We start from the raw sequence: 12729 nt of genomic DNA on the forward strand, positions 1-12729 counted from the left end.
ATTGATTTAACCAGAAAAAAATATAATGTAAAGACTAAGTTTTCAATCTGTCCGTATCAAGACTTTCGATAGTTGGTCAGAAGCACAAGATCGATTTTGCTGCGTCCTATCTGAACCCTTTATCAGGACATACTGTGGTGATTTTTGACAGAGGATGTTGACTACAATTCATTTTGAAAGTAGTCTGTTTCATCGCCACCAAAGAATGTACTGCTGATTCAACAAATAGGTAGCTTTGGTTTTGAAGGAAATTACTATTCCGATACCTGTTTTCGTTATTCCGATACCCGCTTTCGTTATTCCGATACCCGCTTTCGTTCAGACAAGAACATCCTAGGTAAGACAGTGAAGGAGTTTTGATTGTAAGAAAATAACAAAGAGAACATAATGTATAAATATATTTATTTCATTGTAACAATATTAATTTTTGATGCCCCATACATTTACATTTCTAAGAATCTTTTTAAAATCATTTATATACACAGTATAGAAAATCAGTACGCAATCATCATACATGTAATACAGTGAGTGGTATTATATCATAAATATGTGTACAAGTAGTTATGTCTGTGGTATAGCAGAAAACAAATGGTACATCAAACCAAGTTCAAGTTCCCCTGTTACTTACTTTGCATTAAAAATAAAACAAATAATATTTGGTAATATGTTTAGTACGATGAGGCACTTTGAAAAGTTGCTAAAAAACACAAGTGAACTTCTACTATGACTAGATATTGAGTATAAATTATCACACATACTACAATTAAACTGACAGAACATTTATTGGACTCGCCATCTTGTATCTGAATATCTCTTCTATGAAATCATGAAACCTTCTAACCACAGATAACTCAAATCAAAATGAATCTCTCCTGAAACTGTGTCTGTATGGAATAAGCTAGGCTATCAAAGATGTGAAATTACAACTTAAAAATAAACAGCTAAAGCACAACCAAACAAGAACAAGAGTTCATGGTAGACATCTTGGATTTCAAATCAATTTGGGGGGAAAATCCAAGGAAAAGTTCAAAATATACAAATAGCAAATATTCCTGTGATGCAAGAGCCAAAACATAAACAGCTAAAGCACAACCAATTAGGAAAAAGAGTTCATGGCAGCCATCTTAGATTTTGGGAAAATATCCAAAGAAATGTTCAAAATATACAAATAGCAAATATTCATGTGATGTAATTATATTACAATTGCAATTCAAAAAAATCTACAAGGGTTCACTTTGATCCAAAGGCTAAGATTAAGTAAGCTATTTGTTTGTGTTTATGAAAAAGCACCTCAGTTATAAAATGACTCAAACGTCATCCTTACAAGGCAAGATATGCATTGGTTTCTCCCTCTTTCACTCAATACTACAATCATACCAATTCCATTCTTTAGGTGATCATTATACACACATATCTACCAATATATAAAAATAGTACCTACAATGTAAATACCTATAGTATATATATAAATAATATCACAAGTAAATAAATGGTCTATTTAACCTGTTTTATGAAAAATCGACAATCTTTAAAGCAACAATTGTATGACTTCACATTTTCTTTGAAGGTCTTATAATTAATTGACATTTCCAGTGTGTTATCTTTTAATTAAGTCAATTAATGGCTATATATAAATCTGTGTAAATATGTGGAGATAACTTGATACAATGTAAATATACAAACTAAAGTTTACATAACCTCAAACAGCTTAATGATGCTCCACTGCCGACAGAGCATAAACAATACTCATCATTTGAACAATAATTGGTGTATAATCATATAGTCTAAATAACACAGAAATAATCTAAAATGTCTTATTTTGCTTTAGGTACATGAGTAACCAGTACCAGTTCTTCATTCCATATAAGACAAAGCACTACAGAATTTTTTCTGGATGCAATTAATTATTTTAACTATTTTTATCTTGGAGTAGATGGTAATGGTGTTAAGCAAGTAACTTTTGTAACTATAGAAAAATATTAACAGTCTGCTTTGGTTTTTGACAGAGAAAAAATACCATTTATCAGCAGTGGAGCATCTTTAAGAGAACATGGATTTCACAATAGGACCATTTCATACCACTCAATTATCTAATTAACTAGTAACTTAGACAGGTTTCATTAAAAATACCAATTTTGTACTTGATGTCTTAAAAGATACTTTTACAGGAATTCTCACTTTTTCAAAATTGTTTTCTTGTAATTATAGGTTTTTAAGTTTTAATGTTATTTCAGATCAAAATACATTTATTTACATTCATTCCGAAGTGCTGAGAAAAGTGCTCACAATGCTTGAAAATTTAAAATTCGTGTTAAAATATTAATTATCAAACATGTGGGGAAATATCAAACTACACTGAACTTTGTACTTAGTATATGTATATATACATGACATTTTTGTGTTCGAGTTCACCTTGTCTGTCTTTCCTGATGGATATGTCAACATCACTTAAAAGCCTATTTGTATAATGAAAATGATGATTACAATAAAAATGGCGATCATCACAGTAGTGCATAGTAGAGCCCTTTTCTTCCGTAGATTGTTCTGTGCATTGGCCTACAAAAAAATAGTTATTATCATAATCTCACACTGATATCTGGCAAATAGTCTGCAAGTCGGGACCATTTCAGAATTAGATAGATTCTTGATGAAAGTAAGTAATGGATGAATATTATATATTTGACTTAATTATCAACAGTATATATACAATTATATACATGTAACCCTGAAATATACTTTTCATAAATTCTTCCTGCTGACAATCACCATCCATTAATTATTCTAGTCAAATTTACAGTGGAACCTTATTAATCTATATGTAACTTGTATTACATGAATACCCTGTTTTTTTTGCCATATTTTGATGACTCTGACCTAACATTATTTCTCTGTCAAATTCATGTTAACAATGATCCAGCTGTCAGCTTTGAGTGAGTACAGTCTGACTTTACAATTGTATGTACATGTATTTCCTGCTCAGAAACATAAAAGTCTGAGATAAAATAATAGAAGCTAAACGCGCTGAACTTTCGTCCATCGCATATCGCATGAGACAATCTGATAATTACCAAAGGAGAATTCGTGAATCCTTTACCAGGGGTGTGTGGCTAGAGGTCAGGAAACAAAAGGACCAGAAATGGGAAGAATACTCAACAACATAATTGACTCCCTTTTGTTACTTAGAGCTGCCTTGCAGTTTGTACAATTGATGTTTTGTTTTTAATATCATATAATACAACATCCTGTAGAAAAAAGTATGCTAATTTTTAGTTATTTTTACAGAAAAACTGTAGGCTATTGTTCAAGCTTCTTAAAGAGATCTCTTACATCAGAGTACCATTTATCATATATCAAAACTTTAATTGCACGTCACTTACTGTCAAAAACTAACTTGTATTTTTCCAAATATATTCAGTTTATTGGCTTGGTGCATAATCCAGTACAAGCCCATGTGCAAGTGTAACAAAGATTGAAATCTGTTGTATGATAATTTCAACCAGAATCTAATAATATAATATTTCTTGAGATAAAAGTAGAAAATTAAGCCGCTGACTTGAACAACAACTTGTTGTTTTATAGAATATTTTATCAGACAACATTTCTTTCCAACTAATTATATGACTGAGTTTTTGTTATACCCAAATGCCAAGCAGGCATCCTGTAAGCCTTTTTTTGTGGCAGACCTGGAATTTATATCAGAGAGTCGTGGCATTACTTTCTTCACATATATACATGTAGTATTGATATTGCAAATGATTGAAACGGGAAGTTTTAGAAGATTACATGTTATATGTGTACTATTTGATAAATGTACAATCAGTTTTCTCTTTTATCCTTTATGTTATTTTTGTTATATGTGTAAAACAAATAGTGCGGAATATCTTAATGTATTGATTGTCTACATGTACAGCTTATTGCCTTTTTCTATAAATTGGAAAGTTAACTTTAAAAATGGCAGTTAAATTAATGTCGATGAACTGTCGTGGGCTGAACAGTTCCAATACCAGAAGAGAAGTATTCGGTTTTTTGTGGAAGAAAGATTGTACATGTTCTATCTATTGTCTTCAAGATACACACTTCACTGAAAATCAGATCCCTTTTATTAGATCACAATGGGGTTTTGATTGTATCATTAATCCTTTCAAAAGTAATTCTAGGGGTGTAGCAATTCTATTCAAACCAAATTTTCAATATACATTAGGTAAAATTAAAATGGACACCAATGGGAACTTTATTGCAGTAGAGATACAGCTGCAAGGTTTTAGCTTCATGTTGATAAATCTATATGGTCCTAATAAGGACTCCCCAGAGTTTTTTGAAGACATAGACAGTCTTCTCTTGGATTTTGATCCTGAATTTACTATTATATGTGGTGAATTTAATCTTATATTAGATCCTAATATGGATACTTACAATTATATTAACTTAAATAACCCCAAGGCTAGATTCAAAGTCGTGGAGATTGCTAAAAAATTCGGACTATGTGATCCCTGGAGGGTTAAAAATCCAGACTTGAGACGTTATACTTGGTCAAGAAACGCTCCCATTAAAAAAAAAAGATTTTACTTCTTCTTGATGTCTGAAGAATTGCTTTCCAAAATCGAACATGTAAATATCATACCTGGATATAAAACTGATCATAGTGCCATATCTCTGTCGATACGTTTGACAGATTTTAAAAGAGGTAAAGGATTTTGGAAGTTTAACAATACACTATTACATAATAAAAAATATGTTGACAAGGTTAAATCAGTTATATTAAACACCTTGAAACAATATTCAACCCCTGGTAGTAATGAACATACTGTGGAAGCTAGGACTTGAACAAAATTTATTTTAATCAGATTCCTTTAACCTTTAGTGACCAATTATTTTTTGAGGTTTTACTGATGGAAATAAGAAGTATGTCAATTTTGTTTTCATCTAATATCAAAACTAAAAGAATAGAGGACTTGGAAAAACAGATAACTCGTTATAAGAACTTGCATGACAAGAATCCGGAAGACAGTCACACTGTAAATATGCTGGATCAATATACAAAAGAATTTGAAAATTTAAAGAATGAGGAATTAAAAGATAGAATGTTAAGAAGTAAAGCCCTATATGGATTGAAGAAGGATAAAAACCAAGTAAATATCTCCTTAACCTAGAAAAGAGAAATTATGTCAATAAAACAATAACTAAGTTGATTGACAACTCTGGTACTGAAATCATAACACAGAGTGATATCTTGAATGAGTGTTGTAAATATTACAATAATATCTATAGTTCAAGGGATGAGACCCTAGATTATGTTAACCTTGAAAGTTTATTAGAGATCTCTGATAGCCCTCCTCCAAAGCTAGATCCTGGGGAAGATGCTGATCAAGGGGAAATATCTGTTAGGGAGGCAGGCATGGCTTTAAAACAAATCTCCAGGCACAGATGGATTTACTGCAGAATTTTTTTTAAAAATTTCTGGAAAGATTTGGGCAAACTATCAGTTAATAGTTTTAATTATGCCTACAAAAATAATAATTTGTCAATATCTCAAAAACAGGGAATAATCACATTATTACCTAAAGGGAATAAACCAAGGGAGTACTTGAAGAATTATAGGCCAATTACGCTACTAAATACAACATATAAAATAGCTTCAGGATGTATTGCGGGAAGAATCAAACCAAAGTTAGACATTTTAATACATGAAAACCAGAAAGGGTTAGAAGGTTTTCTTAGAGGTAGAAATATTGCAGACAATACTAGACAACTACATGATCTAATGCACTCTGCAAAAGAAAATAACATCCCTGGACTATTGCTCTTAATTGATTTTGAGAAGGCCTTCGACTCGCTATCATGGAAATTCCTGTACAATGTTTTGTCGTATTTTAACTTTTCTGATAGTGTCATAAGATGGATCAAATAATTCAAAGTCGATTCCTAAAGTAGGTATCCTACAAACTGGTATTTTTTCTTCCTTTTTCCCAATTCAGCGTGGATGTAGACAAGGAGATCCTAATGCGCCATATTTGTTCATATTGTGTGCGGAAATCATGGCAATAATGATGAGAAATAGCAAAGATATTAAGGAATTAACTATTGAAGGCCATGAATATAAGCTCATGCAATTTGCTAATGATATCAGCCTCACTCTTGGTGGAACAGAAAATTCTCTTAGATGTATGTTGAACCCTTTAGATCAGTTCGCTAAGTTTTCTGGTTTGAAACCAAGTTTTGAAAAAACGCAAGCTATTTGGATTGGCTAAGAGACAAAAAGTAAAAAGAAAATATGCATAGAACATAACTTACGGTGGATTAATGACATATTTGTCGTTTTGGGTATCAAATTTAGTACTGAGCTTATAAATATGCCTGATTTGAACTTCAAAGAGAAAATACTTGAAATTGAACGTCTCCTAACTCAATGGTCCAAATGACAATTGACGGTTATTGGTAGAATAACAGTTGCAAAATCACTAGCTGTCTCAAAGATTGTACACTTGATCTTAAGCATTCCCAGCCCATCAGACATATTGATTAAAAAACTAAACAAAATCATCTACTCGTATATATGGAATGGGTCTATTGACAGAATAGCCAGAACTACTTTATCCCAGTCTTATGACATGGGAGGTCTAAAAATGATGAACTTAGAATATTTTTGCAAGTCATTGAAACTCACATGGATTAAAAGGCTGTGTCTATCCGAATCCATATGGCGTCATTTGATTTTAAGAAATATACCGCATCCAAATTTAGGATTAGCAGGGGCTGGAAATGAATATTTTCAACTGTGCTCTGATAAGATATCCAATCCCTTTTGGAAAGAAGTTTTTTGTACTAAAATACCTTTGAATGACACTGTAATTTTTAATGAACCTCTGTGGTATAACTCATTGATTAAGGTTGGTAATAGTAGCATTTTCTATAAACAAGAGCTGTTGGAGAACAGCAAAGCTCGCCTATTCAGAAGAAGTTGATGTTCAAGTATTTACTATTTAAACATGGAAATATGAAAAATTAACAGACTCAAAAAAAACCTAAAGGGCCCCAAATTGGTTGTATTATCACGTTCAGCATCCATACACATTAGGAAAATAAAATCATAAACATTTATGATGACTTTTGCTTAAACAATTGACAAAATATAAACTTGCTCAAAACTTTAACATGGAAATATGACAAATTAACAGACTCAAAAACCCCCTAAAGGGCCCCAAATTGGTTATATTATCACGTTCAGCATCCATACACATTAGGAAAATAAAATCATAAACATTTATGATGACTTAAGCTTAAACAATAGACAAAATAGAAACTTGCTCAAAAACTTTCACATGGAAATATGACAAATTAACAGACTCAAAAACCCCCTAAAGGGCCCCAAATTGGTTGTATTATCACGTTCAGCATCCATACACATTAGGAAAATAAAATCATAAACATTTATGATGACTTAAGCTTAAACAATAGACAAAATAGAAACTTACTCAAAAACTTTCACATGGAAATATGACAAATTAACAGACTCAAAAACCCCCTAAAGGGCCCCAAATTGGTTGTATTATCACGTTCAGCATCCATACACATTAGAAAAATAAAATCATAAACATTTATGATGACTTAAGCTTAAACAATTGACGAAACAGAAACTTGCTCAAAAACTTTAACGTGAAATGGGACGCCAACGCTGACGCAGACGCCGGGGTGACAACATTACCTCCCCCTATTCTTCGAATAGGCGAGTAGGCGAGCTAAAAATGGACACAACATGGAGTTTATAGTATTCATGATTTATATGATTGTAGTACTGGTAAATTGTATACATATGAAAGATTCTGTGAAGACAATTTTTTTCATCCACCTTTTACCACTTTTGAGGGAATTAAAAAGGCAGTTTTAAAATGTTGGCCTAATTTAGGGAACCTACCTCTGCCTACAGTGCTTTCAGAATGGCCTCATGCTCTAGAAATAATATTCCAAGATATTAAGGGATGTAGGAATATATACAATGTATTTGTAACTAGCTCGGCTAAAAAACCTACAGCTGTTCTGAAATGGAACACATGTACAATAGGACATGAAAAAGTGAAGATTGGTGGAAAAGTGTATTTGTATTACCTATGAAGGTAACCAAAGATACTAGCCTTCGGTGGTTTTAATATAGATTACTTCACAAAAAAGTGTATTTGTATTACCTATGAAGGTAACCAAAGATACTAGCCTTCGGTGGTTTTAATATAGATTACTTCACAGACTAGAATCTTACCCACAAACCACTTTTTACACAGGATTCATATATAGAGCAGACTCAGATCTCCACTCTGTGGTTTCTGTGGTGCTCATAATGAAACATACAAACACTTATTCTCTGAATGTAATATTGTTAGCAAATTCTTAGAAGAAGTAAAAGAGTGGTTAGCACCTTATTTTGTAGAAGATTTGGACTTTGAAAACCTTATATTTGGAAATATAAGGACAAACTCATATTCTAATATTATAATCCTTTTGCTAAAAAGATATATCTATACCTGTATAGTTCAAAAGCAGATATTTAAGTCTTAAAATGTTTAAAGAGGTCATTTTACAATACTATAAATCTGAAAAACTTAATTTTATCAATGAGCAAAGATTTTTATATAGATGGGGTTCCATTCCAGCTATAGTTATGAGTAATCTCCCAGAGGACAGTTCATAAATGATCCATAGTCTTTATTTTATATGCATGTATATATTGTATATATATATACAGGTATGATATGAATTTCTAAAAGGAAAACTAGGGCATCATCTTGGTACTAATGTTTATTCCGCAACATATGTATATATTCATTTCTGACACCGCAAATGTGAAAGTTTGTATTGTCATGTTCGTCTTGTCATATTTTATCTTCAGTGAAACATGTACAGTAGCCAGTTGGAGTGGTAACTTACTCACCAGGTGTATTCAATTTTAAAATGACAACTCATTATCTACACATTTTTTACATCACAAATGTTTGTAAATATAAGCCTCCATATAAATATATGAACATATATATATACATACCCACGTGCACCTTGAGTTCGGGTTTCAAAATTAAAAAATATTTATCTGTACATTTTTGGTGTCAAAATTGCTTATTTGCTTCTAGTTTTATGATTGGCTTAATCTTGTAGTGTGGTAGCTTCATCAAAAGGTGGTATAGTGATAAATGACAACATACCATGTATTCATAATTTAGAATAATACACCTTTTATAATTACATGCTTTTTAATACTACAGATGTTCCAAGCTTCCATAGTAAAGATTGTCTTGTCATCTACATCATATCTTTAGTGAGTCAGTGTGCACCTTAAGTGGTAACACTAAATCATGCAACTATGAAATGATAAATTGTGTATTGTCTTTTATGTTTGTAATGTCATGTTTTGATGAAAATCAATAAAATGTAAATGATAAAAAGAATAATAGAAGCTAAACTGTTTATGCAATTATAATTAATGCCTTCCTGTTTCTGCTCATGATTATATGATCCACATACAATTGTAAGCAGTGTTGAAAGTAAAAATAAATGAAAACTAAATATTCCCGCAGGGGTTTGACATCCTGGCTATAATATTCAGCATAAACATAAATACCCTGTCATATGATATAAAATACTGTGTATAGTATATACATTATGTAGGTCTTGGGGGAGAGGTTAATTATTTTCAAATATTATTTTCAAATACATTTCTAATATACAAATAGCTATTTTCAAATTTATGCTAAACAGTAAACTATGTTTATAATGAACATGTTTAAATCAATTCAAAATTTCAAATTTGTAGTTATTTCCGTTACCTGTCAAGGTAGAATGTTTGTTAAGTGTTATATGTACAGGGACTTAAGTGGTTATGTTGGTCCCAGAGTTTCACTATTACTGTGTTTTACACCGAATTAGTTATTGACAAAATGTCAAACTCCTATGATATACAAATGTACTTACTACTCATGTGCGCACTGAATCATCCTTTTAGTTAAATATTGCATTACTTACCCCTAGACTTGTGTTGGTGGTGAATACTCCAGGAGTTGTCCCCACTTGTCCTGAAGGAGGGTAATTATACTGGGGCTGCTGGCCTTGTACAGGAGAGGGATAGGCATATCTTGTCTGTGGGTAGCTCCCCGGGGGATACTGCCCTGGCTGAGTAGGGTATGGCTGCTGTTGTGTGGGGTAGGGCTGCGTGGGGTAGGGTTGTTGTGTTGGGTTTGCCTGTGTGCTACCAGGAGGGGCTGGATATGGCTGTTGAGGTATAGAGTATCCTGTATAGGGAGGCTTTGGTTCAGCTCCGGGCACATGTGGAGTTTCTGGGTTTGAATTCTGGATCACGGATTCATAGGAAGGTGGAGGGTCCTCTGGATGGTTGGCTGATGGAAATAAACAAGCATATAATTATGTCACTTATTGCAAATGTCCTCATGATACATTATTTTTCATCTAAATACCAACGCATTGTAAAAACTTTAGCAGGTTAATATTGGGCACAACCCTGCATATTGGTAATAGTCCTGCATTTGATCATACAAAGATCATGAGTAACAGTTACCCATTTGAGTAATCAATAAGTAACTTCATTGTCTCAGTTTAGATAAATTAAGTCACAAATTAATTGTATAAATTTCCTCCATTGCTTACTGTGGGACTAAAATAGAACACAGGTCAAACTCATTCAACAATGAAATTATACATTTACACTGATGACATGTCCTGTCATCTTACAAAGTGAGACATATAAGAAATCCAGTTATGTACTGGGCTATAGTTTTAGATTACTAGTAAGGCAATCTGAAAATTATGGTGACACTTTTTATAACAGTTAAAAACAACTTAATGTTTTTTAATTACATAGAATTAATTCTGCATTTGGGTAATTAAACCACAGGCGTCGGCTTCTTGTTTGATAAAAATATAATAACCTACGTCCCCCTACTATAGTAGGGGTAGGACATATAGTAGGGGTAGGACATTGTATTTTTCCAAAACCAGATGCAGACGCCTGTGATTAAACTAAATGATTACTCAAATGGGTAAGTGTTACTTAAATGCAGAGCTATGGCCAACCTATATATTTTTATATGTATGCCCACTCAAACTAGTGTTTCCCACAGGAAAAAAAAGGGCATGGTGCTGGGTTTTGAAAAGGGCACCTTGACCGCGATAAATAACCATCAGAGGGGCACAAACGTTATATCGACAACTTCCAATACAAGGGGAAATCTTTAAAACTGTCTTGTTGTTTATTTAATTCTGGTTCAACTTAATAGCATTTAAATGCTTTAAACTCTCTGTGTTGCTAAGTAATATCAGGACATCTATTTAATTATTCTGAGTGAAAAAAATGATTTTGAAAATTGTAATCTGCAGATCATATGATCATGACTATAATTGATTCACAATAAAGATCTAAAAGTTAAATTTCATTTATATTAATTAAAAGAATGGGAAAATTAATCAGTCTAATATTCTTTATCTTTAAAGAAAAACTATTGTCTTCTTGTTTAAACGAGGTATAAATTTACAGCTGATTTGATTTGTTTCTACGTATACCGTGGAGGAAAGTGAATAACTAGGCCATGTTACGAAATATTGCAGTTGAACCATTTCATGTGTGATCATTGTTATCCAGACTGTATCAACAGTAACACATAGGAATTTCATAAATCCGAGTGATATACGATATTTCAAGATCTGACCACCGATACATAATTCTATATACATTGTAAACAACATTACTTGGCTCAGACATAGCTAGTGTGTTCCAGGTAGGTTTTCCCCCTTTCGTGTCGTCTCGGTGTTTACAATCCAAGCTTGAAAAAAATAGAAGAACTCCTACTCAAGGGGAGTAACTCAGGACGTTTATGTGTACGATTTGTTTTCGTTTTTTCTTCGCAAAACATCATTTTGAAAATAAGTAAAATAACAAGATATATTTAAGGATTAAAGTCTCTTTCTGGTGGTTCTATCGAAGGATAAAGTTGAGTAGTGTATCGATACGTTGGAATGGACCGCGGTTTTGATCTATAAATCGTTTTATTTAGGCCTACCTGTTGTAAAAAACATCATGATGCAAAGCAGTTTGGTTTTAATCTTTTGCTTCGTATGATTACACACGCTTACACAATTCATAACGTGGCAGAATATTTAAAGGTGATAAAAACAGATTTTAAATATGCTATTTTTGTGTTGATATTTGTTTAATATGGTGCACTTTATAATTTCCAACAAAAAATACAGGTTGTATTTGACGTAATTTCAATAAAATGTGCTTGAAACGAAGTCCACAACGACCCTTGAAGTTGTCTAGAAGGATCGCATCGCGTATCGCCCCTGATATCACCAGGTGGCCGTAGATTCGTGACGTCATCTGAGACAAACAGCTGTGACAAGAGCCGGTGTGGCATTTTCATTTGTGACCCGTTTTCAAGTGTGACCAGGGGCACTATGTAATACATGGACTGGACTAAGACTTTTATCGATCTGTAAAGCAATACTATGTAACACTTAATGGATATATGACAGAAATACGTTTCAAGTGTATAGTTTTGGTGGGAGAAATGGTGATTTGGTATCTCTTAATCAACAGGCAGCTAAGAAGCTTCATAAACTGTGGTAAAGAGAAAAATAAAACAACCTTAGGTCGAATGCAATAAATGATTAAGTGTACACACTAACATCATCGGTAATATGTACGGCGAGTACTTCTTTAAGTTTCTTAAATTA

General features: G+C 32.6%; 1 protein-coding gene across 1 annotated transcript; it reads right to left on the reverse strand.

The window, feature by feature from the left end:
- Positions 1-385: 385 nt before the first annotated feature.
- LOC138312029 (calcium-binding protein P-like) lies at positions 386-11831 on the reverse strand. Its single transcript, XM_069253109.1, has 3 exons — positions 11743-11831; positions 10006-10376; positions 386-2556 (listed from the first exon to the last, which is right to left on the reverse strand). The coding sequence occupies exons 1-3, from the start codon at positions 11753-11755 to the stop codon at positions 2449-2451; spliced, it is 492 nt and encodes a 163-aa protein (XP_069109210.1). The 5' UTR covers positions 11756-11831; the 3' UTR covers positions 386-2448.
- Positions 11832-12729: the final 898 nt, after the last annotated feature.

Source organism: Argopecten irradians, unplaced genomic scaffold (genome assembly GCF_041381155.1).
Source record: "Argopecten irradians isolate NY unplaced genomic scaffold, Ai_NY scaffold_0187, whole genome shotgun sequence".
NCBI lineage: Eukaryota > Metazoa > Mollusca > Bivalvia > Pectinida > Pectinidae > Argopecten > Argopecten irradians.

Excerpts from the sequence above, each read along its gene's own strand:
- LOC138312029 (XM_069253109.1), bottom strand. Across the intron at positions 2,557-10,005 it reads CCACCAACACAAGTCTAGGG|GCCAATGCACAGAACAATCT; the intron begins GTAAGTAATGCA and ends ATTTTTTTGTAG.